Genomic DNA, 18,165 nt, shown 5'->3' on the forward strand with positions numbered 1-18,165 from the left:
TACCAGCTCTGGACAACCACTCATCTACTTTCTATCTCTATGGATTTGCCTATTCTGGACACTTAATATAAATGGAATCATGCAATATGTGGTCTTTTGTGACTGGTTTCTTTCATCTACATGTTTGCAATATTCATTCACATTGTACCACTATCAGTACTCTTTTCTATTCTGCTGTGTGGATCTACCACATTTTAATTATCTATCAGCTGGATGTTTGGATTGTTTCTACTTTTTGGATATAATAAATTGCTATAAACATTCATATATAAGTTTTTGCGTAGATGCATGTTTTCATTTCACTTAGGTATATATACCTAGGAGTGAAATCCTTAGTGACTCTTATATGCTTTTTGATTTTAGTCATCCTAGTGGGTGTGAAGTGGTATCTCACTGTGATGTTGACTTGCATTTTCCTGACTAATGACATCAAGCATATTGAGTGTTTATTGACCATTTATATATCTTCTCAGCTCCTTTGCTCATTTTTAAATTGGGCTATTTATCTTTTCACTTTTGAGCTATAAAAGTTCTTCATATATGCTAGTAATAAGTCCCTCATCAGGTATGATTTACAAATATTTGCTCTCATGCTGTAGGATGCCTTTTTATCTTCTTGACAGTTTACTTTGTAGCGTGGTTTCTAATCTTCATAGAATCCACTTTTTTTTGTTGCTTGTGCAAGCGTTTTAGTGTCATGTCTAAGAGGCTTTGCTTAACAAAAAAATCAAAGACTTACTCCTATGTTTCCTAAGAGTATTAAAGATTTAGTTCTTGAGTTCTGTGATTCATTTTGAGTGAATTTTCTCATTCTTTTACATGTGGCCATTCAGTTGTCCCAGCATCATTTGTTGAAAAGACTATTATTCTTTCCCCAAGAGAATGGTCTTGGCATCCTTGCCTCTAAAAAAAAACCCCCGCCAAAAAAAACCAACATCAGTTGACCATAGATGTACTGGTTTATTTACTGACTCTTAATTCTATTCCACTGACATATATGTTTATCCTTAGGACAGTAGAACACTGTCTTGATTACTGTAATTTTTTGTTTTGAAATCAGGAAGTGTGCGCCTTCCAGCTTTGTTTTTTCATAAGACTGTTTTGACTATTCTGGGTCTCTTGAATTTCTGTATAAATTTCATGATCAGTCTATCAATTTCTGGGGGAAAAAAAGGGCTGGGGCTTTGATAGGAGTTGTATTGAATTTGTAGATCAATCTGGGGAATACTGCCATCTTAATATTAAGGCTTACAATCCATGAACATGAAATGTTTTTCCATTTATTTAGGTATTCTGGAATTCTTGTGCATTTTTGTTAGACTGAATCCACCTAACTGCTACCTTCATCACATCTAAGACAACCAGAGATGTCCCTCTTATTTAGCCCTGCCACCTATTAAAATAGAACTATATAAATGCTGTACATCTTCAGAACTCTGAAGCCTGCAAAAGAAAGACCTTAGGCTTTCCTATTTATTTAGAATGCCTTGTTAGGTATTAAAGTCAATGAGGTTAAGTTTTCTGATGATTTTTTTTTTTGAGTTGGAGTCTCACTCCGTCACCCAGAGGCATGCTCAGTCACCCCAGCATTGATCTGTTGGGATCTGGGGATCCTTCTGTCTCAGCCTTCCAAGTAGCCAGAACTATGGGCACACACTACCATGCCTAGCTAATTTTTTGATTTATTTTAGAGACAAGGTCTCACCATGCTGCCCAGGCTGGTCTCGAACCTGTGGGCTCAGGCAATCCTCTCGCCTTGGTCTCCCGAAGTGCTGGGATTACAGGCTTGAATCACTGAGCCCAGCCTTCTGCTGATTTCTAAGTGTCTCTTATATACAATTTACTGATGAAAAAAGGTCACCAATGAGACAGATGATTTTAAAACTTACACATAATGTATGTAATTCTATTTACCTATATAACGTATAAAAGTCCACATGTATGTAAGAGCATAAAAAAAAACTCTGGAGAAAATACATCAATTTGTTATAATAGTTAATTTTCTCTGGGACGAGGAAGAATAGAACCAGCACTCTTTACTAACATTTTTGCCATAAAGATATTTTTGTGTATTTCTGGTATAATTTTAAATATGAATAATAAATATAATGAAGCCTCAGTAAAAGTTTTTTTTCAATATATATCACTCTTAAGAGTAAATAATCTGGCTGACCTTGAGATCACAGGTTGTATTGAGCAGCAGGTTGGAAGGCTTGAGGTCACGGTGCAGAACATTAGCTGAATGAATATATTTTAAACCTCTGAGGATCTGGTAAAGAAAATAGCAGATATGGTCATTGCTGAGGTGTTGCGTCTTCAAGAGCTTGTAAAGATCTGTTTCCATGAGGTCCTGTACTATATATCTGTTTGGATAGGTTAAGGTAAAATACTATTAGCTGGTCACACTTAGCAAAGCACTAAAAATAAAAAGCACCCTCTCTTGATCCTCTTCCCAAACAGTCCATTATTACATCATGAGGCCCTTAAAGGAAAGGAGACACTGATGTTGCATACCTTTATGGAAGAAATATGAAGTAGTTAACTTCTTTTAGGTTGAGACAGTAGATATTATAGCTGCCTAGCTTGGCTTGTTATGGGCCTAGACTGAGACCCAAAATAGACCGTTATGGAAATACTGGCCATTCATGAAGTTCCAACCTCGTTATTCTTTAAGTTGTCCACCATCAACAAACCCCCTCCAAGTCTTGTTGGAAAATGGGGAGGGCCAGCAAGTATCACATCTCTCCTCTCTTCGGCCCAGCAACAATTTGAAATGTCACTATTATTTTTCCTTGTTGCTACTCCCTCCTCTTCTCAAAAACCAACCATAAAACATCTGGAAATACAGTTCTAAAAAACATTGCTAAGCCGGGCTTGGTGGCTCAGCCTGTAATTCCGCGCCTTTGGGAGGCTGAGGTGAGCGGGTTGCCTGATCCCGCGGGTTCGAGACCCGCCTGGGCAGGCGAGACCTCATCTCTACAATAAATCAAAAAATTAGCTGGGCATGGTAGCGCGCGCCTGTAGTTCCAGCTATGGAAGGCTGAGGCGGAAGGATCACCAGAGCCCAGCAGGCGAGGCTGCGGTGGCCGGGAGCGGCCACTGCACTCCAGTCTGGGCGACAGAGTGAGACTCCAACTCAAAAACAAACAAACAAACAAACAAACTGCTATTGCTAAATTCAACCCTAGCTCTATTTTCTTGATGTTTTAATTAATGATAAGATCCTAAATAAATAAGACTCTGGGGAACTCATGCTAACGAGGAGTCTGTGCTAGTTTTGCCTCTCTTGCTTTCTTGTCTGGCCATGTATCTCATCATCTAAAACTCTGGCTTTGGTTATCTTCCTTCCTTCCTTGTTTTAGAGTTGTGGGGTACAAGTGAGGATTTGCTACATAAGTAGGCTGCATGCAGGTGAAGTTTGGAGTTGTAGCTGGCCCTCAGTCCCCCTGGTAGTGGACCAGGTTCCCACTGTGTCATGTGTTCCCCTCCCTCAACTACTTACTTACTTTTTTTTTTTTTAGATTAGAAAATATAGTCTATTTAGAAAGTAAATTAGAGAGAGAAAAAAAGAAGAGATTCACCTCCCCAAGGTAGGGGAGGGGAGCCAAAGCTAAAGAAAACATGGCCTGGTCATAGCTCAGCAGGGCAATGGCCTGGCAATAGCCTAGCAATGACGACTGGCTGCTCAAGGTTGAATGCTTTTAACCCTTCCCTTTGATGGGAGAAGGTCATTGAGGTGACTGGATGGTGGTGTACTCCATGTCATCACGGAGGGGCAGGTAAGTGCAGGTACTGACATCAGGTGATGGACAGCAGGCATAAGGGTGGGTCAGTCACATGATTGCTGCCATGATGGTGGGGTCTGCCAGGTCTTTGATGGGCAGTTGGAGTTTTGTTGTAAAATTACTACTGCCAATTGGGGTGCCTCTTTGGCACTCTGGTTCTTCAGCCCTCCATGTTGGCACCCTGTTGCTTTTCTAATGTCTTGGCAGTGAAGATATAGTTTCATATCGGATAAGGATGAGGCCACAGGGAAATGTCTGTTGGATGTAGCTCATCGTGGGTGATAAGATTAAGAGTGAGTAGCAGAGAAAAGATAGCCAAGTACCTTATCTCTCTCCACAGAGAGACTAGGGTTGGAAAAGAGAAGAGTGAGAGACAGAACAGCAAATCTTGGTAGGAAAGAAGAATGAGAGAGAGCGAGAGAGCAGCAGATCTTGGTGGGTCCTCCAAAAATGTTGGGTCACATCTCAGTGGAACCTCCAAAAATGTTCGGGCACACTCCCAGCAGGGCCTCCAAAATGTTAGGTCAGGGGTGTGGGTGTCTGGTATGTGATCCAATGCCACACGAAAGTTGTAAAGAATTGCACAGAAGTTAGGTTAGAAAACATAGTTTAATATATAGAAAGTAAATTGTGGGGGAGGGGAAGGAATTCACCTTCACAAGGGAGGGGAGAGGGCCAAAGCTTAAGAAAACATGGCCTGGTCATAGCTCAAAGAGCACATGGCTACAGTATAGCTTAGCAAGGCAATGGCCAACTACTTATTTTCTTAAAGAAATTATAAGAGATTTTAGTTTCACCATGATATTATTTCATTAGCATTTATTGCACTTCTTTTATTCATTTCTATGTAAATACTATTCTCTGTCTCCAGATTCATGAGAGATGAGAAGCAGCATGGGATTCAAAGGAACTTGATTTAAAACTGTTATCTGAGATAGGCTTTTCTTTTTTTTTTTTTTGAGTTGAAGTCTCACTCTGTCGCCCAGGCTGGAGTGCAGTGGCACGCTCATGGACACCCCAGCATCAACCTGCTAGGTTCTGGTGATCTTTTCACCTCAGCCTTCCAAGTAGCTGGAACAACAGGTGCGTGATACCACGCCTGGCTATTTTTTTGATTTATTGTAGAGATGAGGTCTCATCAAGTTGCCTGGGCTGGTCTTGAACCCCTGAGCTCAGGCAATCCACTTGCCTCAGCCTCCCAAAGTGTTGGGATTACAGGCTGAGCCACCGAGACCGGCTGGCTTTTCTTTTATTAGTTTTTGGGCTTTTTTTAGTTGGAATCTTACTCTGTCGCCCAGGCTGTAGTGCAGGGCACACTCATGGCCATTACAGTCTTGACCTGCTGGGGTCAGGCAATCCTTCCTCCTCAGTCTTCCAAGTAGCTGGAACTACAGGTGCGTGCCACCATGTAGTTTATTTATTTATTTATTATAGAGACGAGGTCTCGCCAAGTTGCCCAGGCTGTTCTTGAATCCCCGGGCTCAGGCAATCCTTTTGCCTCTGCCTCTCAAAGTGCTGGGATTACAGGCTTGAGCCACTGAGCCTGGCTAGAGAGAATTATTTTCATGGCAAAAAGTAAAGCAGGACCAACGGGTTGTAGTAGCAAGAGGCATTTCACATCAAATATCACTACAACTTATTAACAGAGCTGTTTAAAAATGGAAAGAGAGTCGAGCTCGGTGGCTCAGCCTGTAATCCTGCGCTTTGGGAGGCTAAGGTGAGTGGATTGCCTGAGCCTGCGGGTTCGAGACTCGCCTGGGCAATTTGACGAGACCTCATCTCTACAATAAATAAAAAAATCAGCCGGGCATGGTAGCGTGTACCTGTAATTCCAGCTACCTGGAAGGCTGAGGCGGCAGGATCGCCGGAGCCCAGCAGGTCGAGGCTGGGCCGCTCCCGGCCACTGCACTCCAGTCTGGGCGACAGAGTGAGACTCCAACTCAAAAAAAAAAAAAAATGGAAAGAGTTGCCTAGAGACAGTGAGCTGCCAGAGGGGTGGAATGCACATAGAGCAAACCGGCAGGTCCTATTCAGTATACTCAATCCCTCTATCTTTCAAATGTAGCCTTTATCCATGCAACATTCTCTAGACCTGCTAAGTCCAGATTTCTAAATGTTGGCCACAGTTAATCACATAATCTCAGAGCTAGGTTGCCTTAAAGATCATGAGGGCCACTTCCTTCCTTTTAAAGATTAGGAAATTGAGACCTAGAGAGGCGATATGACATCACCTAAGATCAGGATAGTTCCAATTTCACCAGTGTACCCTCTTTCTGAGTCTACTGCTCTTTCTTTTTGCTTTTCAGCATCATAACAAACTATCCCTTGGGTGGAAAAAACATGACCAGAAATGACAGGAACCAGGATTTTCCATAACTATACTTACATCATAAATGGAAAGCAGGTCAGCTTCCCCTTTAACCTGCTTTATATACTTTTCCTTTACTGTAAGTTCAGTATATTTACTAAACAAGGTGACCAAGCAGTAGAATTAGTTGCCCGAAAAGGATACACATCTTTCATTTGCTCGATGGTTGGCGCTCGAATAATATCATTGATTCCAATGATGTTCTCATGTCTGAAGCGCAGTAAGATTTTTATCTCCCTCAGGGTTCTCTGGCAGTAGGTCTGGTGCTCAAAAGGGCTGATTTTCTTGATAGCTACTCGAACTTTGTTGATATTATCATAAGCAGAGCTTTAAAAAAAGAGAGTGAGAGAGAGCATTAAAAACAAGCCTCAGAATATTTGCAGAAAGAATGCAAATGAGTTGTACATTTTTAATAGTATGTATAAATAGTTGTTTTATAACTGTGAAGATAGAATGTATATTATCCAAAAAAAATCCTCAAGCTAGCGAGGATGTAGCATGAGAGCACATACTGATTCTCAAACTTAACAGAGGGCCCACCCCTGTTAACTGTGTGGATGTCCATTTTCATAAATCCTGAAATAGGGGTTTATGCCACAAACACACAAAATCATCTTCCCGTTGTCTTAAACAGCAACCGCATTCTGGTGAGAGTAATTACTTCTGTTTCCAAAACAACTTCCTACTGTTATATCTAATTCCTCTGACTCAACAGAAATATTCAAATAACCATGAACCACAACTTCACCCCTAACAAAAAGGGACAGAAGAGGACAATGCCTTGATTAACTGTATCAACTCAGTTTCTCTTACTTGCAAAATGATATGACTATTTCTTTTTCTCTTTTCCCCCCAAGAAAGTGAAGCAAGATGTTTGGGTAGTTTTATAACAAAACCTAGAAAGTAGTCTCCGAAAAATATTTCTGTAGAAAAAACATGGGGCCCAGTTCTTTCCAAGCTGTCCTTAAGTTCTGACAAGAGAATTCCAAGCAGAAGCGGTAATAAAAATTATGCCTTCAATTTTATGATTGAAAGGACGTAAGACAGAGTCAATATACCCAATGAGCAGCCATTTTGACATTGCCTAGTTCTGTCATATTCTCTTAACATTACCTAGGTTGCCCTCTAATCAAGGACAGAAACCATTTCTCAGATTGCTTTAAAATCCCCTCCCCAGCTTGCTTTGTAAGCAAGTTAACCTAATCAGTCCTTCATGACCTTTGTGACAGACCCCATCAACATGACAGCAGTCGTATGACTGACTCACCCATCTGCCTGCCATCTATCACCTGATGTCAGTATCTGTGCTCACCTGTCCCCTTCATGATGATGTGAAAAGACCGCTCACTACTCAATCACTTTGATGACTTTCCCCATCAAAAGGATGGCTTAAAAGCATTCAACTTCAAGCAGCCATTTGTCACTGCCTTCTTAAACTTGGGAGGTGAATGCTTTCTCTCCCTCTAATTTACTTTTTAAATAAACTATATTTTCCAATCTACTTCTGAGCAATTCTTCGCATCTCTGTGCAGCACCGGATCGCAGACATTCTCACACTGCACCCCCCCTTCCCCCGCACCAGTCTGACCTAACGTTTTGGAGGCTCTGTTGGGATTTTTAAACTAACATTTTTGGAAAGTCCCACTAAGATTGCAACCTAACAATGATGATGAATGTGAATCTTGAGTATTACTACTATCTTTATGATAAACGTTCTATTGAAATATTTTCTACAAAAGCTATTCATATTAATAAATGTCAACACCTGGCCAAATGTCCAAAACAATGAAATACTATTAACAGGCAAAAACATGACTGATTTCCTCAAGGCGAGTGTTAGAAATATAAAACAGTAAAATATCTTTATTCTAAAGTTTGTGCTTTTCTAATAATATCTATCTGTCTACTTACTGTAAGAATTATTGATATATTTGTCTAATTCTATCACAGGACTATACTCTGGGAGGGGCTCTGTCTTACTCAGCTCCAATTATTCTACAACACCATTAATACAGGTGTTTCCACATACTCTGAAATAAAATACATTTACTTAAATTAAAGAAGCACTACTCATATTTTATTTTGCTTTGGTTTGCAGCATGAGGGCCTAAACCAGTGATTTTCAGATAGGCAGGCAAAGAGATGTATGGTTTAAGCAAGTTTGTTCAATGTTGGGAATAAAAATGTTTAGAAATAAAAATTTTTAAAAATTCAAATTATATCCCACGCCTTTGGGAGGCTGAGGTGAGTGGACTGCCTGAGCCCACGGGTTTGAGACCCGCCTGGGCAGTGAGACCTCATCTCTACAATAAATCAAAAAATTAGCCGGATGTGGTAGTGCGCGCCTGTAGTTCCAGCTACTTGGAAGGCTGAGGCGGAAGGATCGCCGGAGCCCAGCAGGTCGAGGCTGCGGTGGCCAGGAGCGGCCACTGTACTCCAGTCTGGGCGACAGAGTAAGATTCCAACTCAAAAAAAAAAAAAAAATCAAACTGTAGAAAGAACAAGAGTTCAACAAAAACCAGCATGGATTAGAATAGTTGTAAAATACTGGTTTAAATGCAACATTATAAATTTCTAGTGTTACTGAACATGGTAGTCAAACGTGGCCATAAATTTGCTTCACAAAATTACAACCCAACAGGACTGTGGAGGGGAGGAGCTTATGGTAAGTGTGCCTTCTATTTTATCAACACTCAGTGATGAAATAAATAATCAACTGAACTCCCTTTTAAGTGAGAAAGCATGAGATCATCCTCATCTGTTCCCACTTGAAAAAACGATGTGATGCTGTCCAGGGAGTTTGGTTCATTCCTGTCTGCTTGACCTATATCCATTTTGCTGCCTTTTTAGTTTACACAATCAATATTTCATAGAACTGCTCAAAAAGAGATTGCACTCTTCCACAACAACTCTATGTTTGCTTGTTTCTCCTTGTAGATCTTAGTTTTGTCTTATATATTCAAATGTTCTGATATTGGGCAAATAAGGCATACCATGGACTTTTTGGTGGCTCTCAATAGTTTGTGCTTTAAAATCACATTGACATTACCCACCCTGTTTTTTTTTCTCTAAGAGTTTAATCTTTATCCATACCCATTTATTCCCAACTAACACTACACTACAGTTTTTTGCTATAAATGTTATCCTCTTATAAACAGCTCGTAGCCGGGCTCAGTGGCTCAGCCTATAATCCCGCGCCTTTGGGAGGCTGAGGTGAGTGGATTGCCTGAGCCCGCGGGTTTGAGACCCGCCTGGGCAGTGAGACCTCATCTCTACAATAAATCAAAAAATCAGCCGGGCGTGGTAGCGCATGCCTGTAATTCCGGCTACTCGGAAGGCTGAGGCGGAAGGATCGCCGGAGCCCAGCAGGTCGAGGCTGCAGTGGCCAGGAGTGGCCACTGCACTCCAGTCTGGGCGACAGAGTGAGACTCCAACTCAAAAAAAATAAAAAAATAAAAAATAAACAGCTCGTGGTTACAGTTTGGAATGTTGATCCAATCTGTGATTATGTAGTCTTTAGATGGGCTAATTTTAGGATATTTGTATAACTTTTTCTTTTTTTTTCTCTCTCTCTCTTAAATTTTTAAAATTTCTGTAAAGAAGAGGTCTTGTGGTATTGCCTAGGCTGGTCTTGAATTTCTGGACTCAGGCAATCTTCCTGCTGCAGAGTCCAAAAGTACTGGGATTACAGGTATGAGCACTGTACCTAGCTAATTTTTTTCTTTTAACTGATAAACATGTTCTTTCCAAAAACAAAAATTCAAAGGTTAAATAAACTGTTCAAGGTTAAGAAAATGAAGAGTTTACTAACTTATCCTTATAAGGAAAATATTCCTTAAATAAAAATAAAAACTATAATAAAGACAAAAAGGAACTAAAACCAAAACTGAAGACTAATCTATTTCTAAAGCACAAGTTTAAAAATCAATTAAATGAGTAAATGTGATTTGACAATACATTAAAAGAATAATTATGACCAATTAGTACTTATCATAGGTATCCAATGATGGTTCATTAAACAGAAGACATGTTGCACAGACATTTCTCAAAAGATATACAAATGGCTAAGAAGTATATGAAAGATGCTCAACATCACTAATCATTAGATAAATGCAAATCAAAACCACAATGAGCTATCACCTCATACCCATTAGGATGGCCACTATAAAAAATAACAGAATGACAAATGTTGGTATGTGGAAAAATAGAACTCTTGCACACTGTTGATGGGCATGTAAAATGGTGCAGCCACCAGGGAAATTCTCCAAAAAATTAAAAACAAAATTACCATTTGATTCAGAAATCCCTCTTCTGGGCATATATCCAAAACAATTCAAAGCAGAATCTCAAAAAGCTATTGGCACACCCCTGTTCACTGCAACATTACGCATAATCACCAAGAGATGGAAGTAACCCAAATATTCACTGACAGATGAATGGATAAAGAAAATGTAGTATATACATATAGTGAAATATTATTCAGCCTTTTAAAAGAAAATCCAACATCAAAAAACCCTCAACAAATTAGGAATAGAAGGATTGTACCTCATCATACTAAAGGCCATGTATGATAAGCCCACAGTAAACATACTCAACAGTGAAAAGTTGAAAGCTTTTCCTCTAAGATCATGAACAAGACAAGGGTGTCCACTCAACACTTCTACTCAACATGGCACTGGATATGTAACCAAAACAATCAGACAAGAAAAAGAATGAAAAAGCATCCAGGTCAAAAACAAAGTTAAACTATTTCTGCAGATGACGTGGTCTTACATATAGAAAACCCTAAAGAACCCACCAAAAAACTGATAGAATAAATGAATTCAGTAAAGTAGTAGGTTACAAAAACCAACATACAAAAATCAGTTGAATTTCTGTACAAAAAAGAAATTAAGAAAACAGTCCAATTTACAACAGCATCAATAAAATAAAATAAAATACTTAGGAATAAATTTAGCCAAGGGGAAGAAAGATCTGTACACTGAAAACTATAAAACACTGATGAAAGAAACTGAGAAAGACACAAATAAATGGAAAGATATCCTGTGTTCATGGATTGGAAGAATATTTTTAAAATGTTCTACCCAAAGTGATCTGCTGATACAATGCAATCCCTGTCAAAATTCCAATAGCATTTTTCACAGAAACAGTAAAAACAATCTTAAAAACAATCTTAAAATTCATACGGAACCACAAAAACCCCAAATAGCCAAAGTAATTTTGAGCAAGAACAAGTGGCATCACACTACCTGATTTCAAAATATACTACATACTAAAACTAACCAAAACTGCAGGGTACTGAAGGGGTTAGGTGGAATAAGGGGCAATTAGTTAACGAGTACACAGTTTCAATTAACCAGGATAAGTAAATTCTGGAGACCTATTGCACAGCATGGAGACTACAGTTAATAACAATGTATTGTATACTTGAAAACTGCTAAAAGATTACATCTTAAGTGTTTTCATCACAAAAAATAAGTATGTGAGTGATGGATGTTAACTGGCTTGATTTAATCTCTTCAAAATGTATACAACTTTTTTTTGAGAGACAGTCTCTCTGTGTTGCAGTGGTGTAATCACAGCTCACTGCAACCTTGAACTCCTGGGGGCTCGAGCAATCCTCCCACCATGGCCTCCCAAAGTGCTGAGATTACGGGTATGAGCCATCGACTACAGTCAGTATGTACAATTTTTATTTGAAACTTATACCTTAATAAAACCGTGGGGGAAAACATGGTACTGGCATAAACATGCACACACATACCAATGGGAACAGTATAGAGTCCAGTCATAAATCCACGCATTTACCATCAACTGGTCTTCAACAAAGGTGCCAAGAACACTCAGTGGGAATGAACAGACTCTTCAATACATGGTGCTGAAAAAACTGGATATCCACATGCAGAAGAATGAAATTGGATACTCATCTCTTACCATACCAAAAATCAACTTAAGATGAATTAAAGACTTAGGGAAATCATGAAATTACTAGGAAAAAAGAGGGAAAGGTGCTTCTTCTTCTTTTTGTTTTTTTGTTTTTGGTAGAGACAAGGTCTCACTATGTTGCCCAGGCAGGTCTTGAACTCCTGGGCTCCCACCTTGGCCTCCCAAAATGCTAGGATTACAGGCATGAGGCACCACAACTGGCCAGGCAAGTTCTTGACACTGGTCTAGGTGATATTTTTTTTGTTTATGACCCCAAAAGCACAGGCAACAAAAGCAAAAACAGACAAATGGGTTTGCATTATACTAAAAAGCTTCTGCACAGCAAAAGCAGCAATCAACTGATGAGACAACCTACAGGAAAGGAAAAAACATTTACAAACCACACATCAGAAAAGGGGTTAAATACATAAGTAACTCAAACAATACAATAGCAGGAAACAAAAAGCTATATTAAAACATGAGCAAAGGCCAGGCACAGTGGCATGCACCTGTAGTAAAGCTACTGAAGCTGAGGTGGGAAAATCACTTAAGACCAGGAGCTTGAGACCAGCCTGGGCAACATATGAGACCCTGTCTCTAAATAAATTTAAATTTAAAAATGTAAAATAAAAAGCCCTAAAAAATGGATAAAGAACCTGAATAGATATTTCTCAAAGGAAAACATACAAACAGCCAACAGATACATGAAAAAATGGTCAACAGTCCCTTAACTAACCAAAAAATGCAAATCAAGACAAACAGATATCACCTGATTAGAATGGTATTGTAAAAAAGTGAAAGATAGAGTCTTGCTACATTGCCTAGGCTGGTCCTCCACCCGAGCTCACCACCTCAGCCTCCCAGGTAACTCGAACTACAGGTGTATGCCATCATACTCAGCTTTTAAAAAGTTTTAAAACGGGGAATAATGACCAGGCATGGTGACTCATGCCCGTAATTCCAGCACTTTGGGAAGTCAAGGTAGGAGGACTGCCTGAGTCCAGAAGTTTGAGACCAGTCTAGGCAACACAGCAAGCCCTCATCTTTATAAATAAATTTAAAAATTAGCCAAGCATGGTGATACGCCTATAGTCTCAGCTACTTGGAAGGCTGAGCAGGTAGGACTGCTTGAGCCCAGGAGTTTAATGCTGCAGTAAGCTGTGATCATGCCACTGCACTCCAGTCTGGGCAACAGAATGAGACTGCCCCCAACTCATTAACCACATACACAAATAAATACATACAGAACTATGAATGGGCTCTGTGGATTATAATCAATGTCAATCTACCTGTTGTGGTAGTAAACTAGAGTTTTATGCAAGATGTTACCATTGGGGGAAACAAATCTTTCTGTATTCTTTCTTGTTAAGAGACAGGGTTTCACTCAGTCACCTATGCTGGAATGCAGTGGTGCAATCATAGCTCACTGCAGCCTTGACCTCTTAGGCTCAAGTGATCCTCCCACCTCAGCCTTATGAGAAGCCAGGACTACAGGCATGAATCACTACACCCAGTTAATTAAAAAAAATTTTTTTTTTTTGGTAGAGACAGCATCCTGCTATACTGTCAGGCTGGTGTGGAACTTCTGGTCTCAGATGAACTTCCCACCTTGGTCTCCTAAGGCAATGGGATTACAGGCATGAGCTACTGTGCCCAGCTTCTTTCTGTATTTTTTTTTTTTGAGTTAGTGTCTCACTCTATTGCCCAGGTTAGAGTGCAGTAGCATGCTCATGGCCACCCCAGCATCAACCTGCTATATTACTTCTTACAACTACACGTGAACCTACAATTATCTCAGAATTAAAATTTTCATAATTGTTGCCCATCAATAGGGGTATGGTAGGCTGGGCATGGTGGTTCATGCCTGTAATCCTAGCACTTTGGGAAGTCAAGGACCACTTAAGACTAGGAGTTTGAGACAAGCCTAGACAATACAGTGAGACTATCTTTACAAAAAGGAAAAATTAGCTGAGTGTGGTAGCATGCGCCTATAGTCCCAGCTACTCAGGAGGCTGAAGTGGGAGGATGACTTGAACACAAGAATTCAAGGTTACAATGATTACTATGATTACGCCACTGCACCTCAGCCTGGGCAACAGAGCGAGATCCTATCTCAAAAAAAGAAATAAAGGAGGAAAGTGGTTATCTACACCAGGTCTATCCCTTGGTATCCATCAGGGATTAAAAAAAGAAAAAAAAAAAGAAGAAAAAGAAAAGCAAGGTCTACAGCAATGGCGAGTATATTATCTTTTTTTCTTTTTCTTTCTTTTTTTTTGAAAGTAGGATTTATTGAGAGGACAGAAAAGCTTCCACAGTGGGAGGGAACCTGAGGGGGATGCCCTACCTCTTTTTCCTCTTTAATAAATAAAGTAGAATATATTAACATCTGCTTGAATTTGCATTTTAAAACTCAGAAAGGATACATACAGACGTAATATGAGTGGGCATGGAGAGAGGGACAGAATGTCGGGCAGGAGTGGAACAGAAGGGATAGAGAGGGGAGCAAAAAAAAGGGGAGGAATACCTTTTTAAAGGAGAAAGTACAATTATTTCAGAATTCCTTATCAATACAAAAGATTTGAAAGAAAAAAACATTATGGGAAGGAGGTACAAAATATCTTTATCTAATTTCATTCTCACTTGAGAGAATAATCTTTAAAATGGAATTGAGTATATAATTTTTAAAATAAAACCACATACACAACTGAATAAAAAGAAACTTTCATCCAGCAATGGGTTAGTATCATTTAGGTACCCAGGACTATTCTAACACAAGGATACAAAGATTATAAATAGTACTCTGCCCTTGAGAAACTCAAGAAATTGAGAGCACCTAGTCATCTTAAATGAACACAACCTCAAGTCCCAGATGAATTCAATCCTAAAACCCATAAATCATGGGGAATGGGAGGAGATCAACACCGAAGGTGAGCATACTCATCTCAATTCTCAAAACAGAGAGATTCCTATTTGACAATAAATGGGAATGAACTATTGATACAACTGATGAATCTCAAATAATTATGCTGGATGAAGTCAGACCAAAAGAAAAGTACTTCCAATTAAGTAAAAGGTAAACTAATCTATACAGGAACAGAAAACAGATCAGCAGGGTTGCCCAGGCTGAGGGAAACATTACTAATGAAAACCAGGTCATTTTCCGAGGGATAAATATGTTCACTATTAGAACTGTGTTGATAGTTTCATGGGTATACAACATGTTAAAACTTATTAACTTTACACTTTGAATATGTGCAATATATCATATATCAATTACTTTTAGTAAAGCAGTTAAAAAAAAAATCCAGGCATGGTGGCTCAAGTCTGTAATTCCAGCATTTTGGGAGGCCGAGGTGAGAGGACTGCCTGAGCCCACAGGTTCAAGAACTGCCTGGGAAACTTGGCGAGACCTCATCTCTACAATAAATCAAAAAATTAGCCAGGAGTGGTAGCATGCACCTGTAGGTCCAGCTACTTGGAAGGCTGAGGTGGAGGGATCGCCTGAGCCCAGCAGGTTATCACTGGGGTGGCCATGAGCGTGCTACTGCACTCTAGCCTGGGTGATGGAGTGAGAGTCCAACTCCAAAAAAAAAAAGAAGGAACTAGGGATCTTTGGCTACACAGACCATGGAATGTTCCAGAGGTAGCATAGGTAGGAAACAACAGATTCCAGAAGCATATTGACCAGTAAATGTGGCAATAAAAGTCCACAAAATTCTGGAGTAGATTATTTAACACATGTTTTGTGATTGCTTAGGGAACCAGCATGAGTCAATTATGAACAAGACATGCTAAACTAACTTCATTTCCTGTTTTGATAGTGTTACCACAACAACACAAAGTTCACAGAGCTGTGGTGAATTCAAGCCATACTCATCAAGTACCTCCCATTCATGAGATTTCATGTTAGGAATGGTAAAAAAAAAAAAATCTTGCTGTTAAGAAACTTGAGATTTAGTGAGGAAAGGAGACAAGAACACACAATATACTCTGCTTTTATCATAGTAATGTACTTTTGAAACACAAGGAAAAGCTGGGTAGATTAATACCAAATAAAGTATTAAGGGAAGGATTAAAAGAAGATGAGGCCGATATAAGACATATCCTGAAGAATAAGCAGACTTTTGACAGAAAAGCAAAGTCACAAAGAATAAGAAGGCCGGGTGCAGTGGCTCAAGCCTGTAATCCCAGCACTCTGGGAGGTTGAGGCGAGAGGATTGCCTGAGCTTGTGGGTTCGAGAACAACCTGGGCAACACAGCGAGGCCTCATCTCTACAGTAAATCAAAAAATTAGCTAGGTGTGGTGGTGTGCGCCTGTAGTTCCAGCTTCTTGGAAGGCTGAGGTGGAAGGATCATTGGTGCCCAGCAGGTTGATGCTGGGGTGACCATGAGTGTGCCACTGCACTCCAGCCTGGGCAACAGAGTGAGACTCCAACTCAAAAAAAAAAAAAAGAGGAAATATGTGGAGAGGGAAATGACTGAGACATCTGCTGGGACCACTAGCCCTTGCCCAGCCATGCCTCTTCCCATGAGAGTTGTTTTTCAGGGTGGAGGAACATGTTCAAGAGGAGTCCCAGAATTCCTTGCCAACAAAGTTGTGAAGGCCCATGTCTACTGTGTGCACCTGAGGGATGGCCAACAGGAGGCTGTGCACAGGTGTACACTGCACCTGGACTGTGCAGATGGCAGGCCACGTACATGTGCTCAATTCAGTGAGGAGACAGCACTGTGGCTGGGAAGGGAAGAGGACTATGTTGAAGGCCTACTCTCCCTGGAACTACTGGCAGAGAATTCCAAGAAGTCTTAGAATTTGGTATTTGAACCTGATCTTCCAGGGCATTAAGATGGTATATCTGTTATGGCAGGAGGAGAGAGCATAAGTCTGTTCAATGTTTCTTAGCTTGATTATTTATATCATGTGGGGCTCCATTTGTATTCTTGACCTAGGCTTTGCAACCATGAGAGGTAAGAGGTAAGGGGGGGAGGGGAGGAGGAGGAGGAAGAAGAAGAGGAGGAAGAGGAGGAAGAGGAGAAGGAGGAGGAGGAGGAGGATGATGATGATGATGGAGGCCAAGGGCAGCTTTGAACATCCTGATTTAAAGATCTAAGGGTACCTGTGGCGGTTCAGATGGAGGAGACGACAGCTCTGTCCTTCCAACACCATCAGGAGAAAGACCAAGGCTGGGAACAGAAGCCATAGTGTATGGCAGTGCTGAGGAGAAATTATGTTGAAAAAAGACGTCTGAGGCTAGAACTCAGGAGCAGCAAGAGGACAAGAAATCAGTTAAGAGTGTGACATAGTAAGTAATAATGGATTGAGTACCCTGTCATCTAACTCTGCAACCCAGATGCTCAATCATTATGCAGAATCAGGAGTGGTGTTTCCCACATCAAAGGAAAAAGCTCCAAACAGGAGAGACTGAGAAAGAACTAGAAAGCATTCACTGAATCTGCAATGAGATGTCATGCACTAACCTTGGCATAAGTAAATAGAGGGGAGGGGGCAGGAGTAGAAAGAGTAGAGCTCACTATTTTTTAAAGAGTGATATTAAGGTAAAGAGAAAGAAAACAACTGAAAAATCCAGGTGATCAACTGAGAGAAGCACAGGATGTTATGAAAGCAGGGGCTGCAGGGGAGGGAGAAGGTTGAGTGACCAGGTAGGGTGAAAAGGAAGGCTCCCAATGGCTAACCAGGGGGTGAGAAGGGAGAGTAAATTCTGGGCAGAGCAGGCAAATGGGCAAGGGTGCAGGGGCCTGTGGGAAATTTGGGGTAATGCGACACCTGAAGTGAGGGGGACACAGGGGATATACATGGGTTGAAGCCGGAGAGTAAGCAAAAGTCACATTATATTTAGATATCTACAGTTTTCTCCTGGGGCTGTTAAGCAAAGATTTTATGCAAGGCAATATTTACATTTTTGTAGTTTCTTTGGGCAGCAGTTTGCTGAAAGAATGGAATGGGAAGGGTGGTGCGCCAGGTCATATGGAGGCAAGGAGCCCTTTCAGCCAACTCAGAATGAGTAGGAGCCACAGCTATGGACAAAGGGGCAGACTCGGAAGAAATGGGTGCCTGCTTCACAAACTTCA

General features: G+C 40.5%; 1 protein-coding gene across 2 annotated transcripts in view; it reads right to left on the reverse strand.

The window, feature by feature from the left end:
* MAPK1 (mitogen-activated protein kinase 1) overlaps positions 1 to 18,165 on the reverse strand; it is a 113,380-nt gene that overhangs the window by 48,996 nt on the left and 46,219 nt on the right. For both annotated transcript variants that reach the window (XM_008063101.1, XM_021715048.1), the window contains 2 exons: positions 6,298 to 6,480; positions 2,174 to 2,363 (listed from right to left, as the gene is read on the reverse strand). In XM_008063101.1, coding sequence (XP_008061292.1) covers positions 2,174 to 2,363; positions 6,298 to 6,480 — 373 coding nt within the window. The remainder of the gene's footprint in view (positions 1 to 2,173; positions 2,364 to 6,297; positions 6,481 to 18,165) is intronic.

Source organism: Carlito syrichta, unplaced genomic scaffold (genome assembly GCF_000164805.1).
Source record: "Carlito syrichta isolate Samal-C Ts95f unplaced genomic scaffold, Tarsius_syrichta-2.0.1 Scaffold306579, whole genome shotgun sequence".
NCBI lineage: Eukaryota > Metazoa > Chordata > Mammalia > Primates > Tarsiidae > Carlito > Carlito syrichta.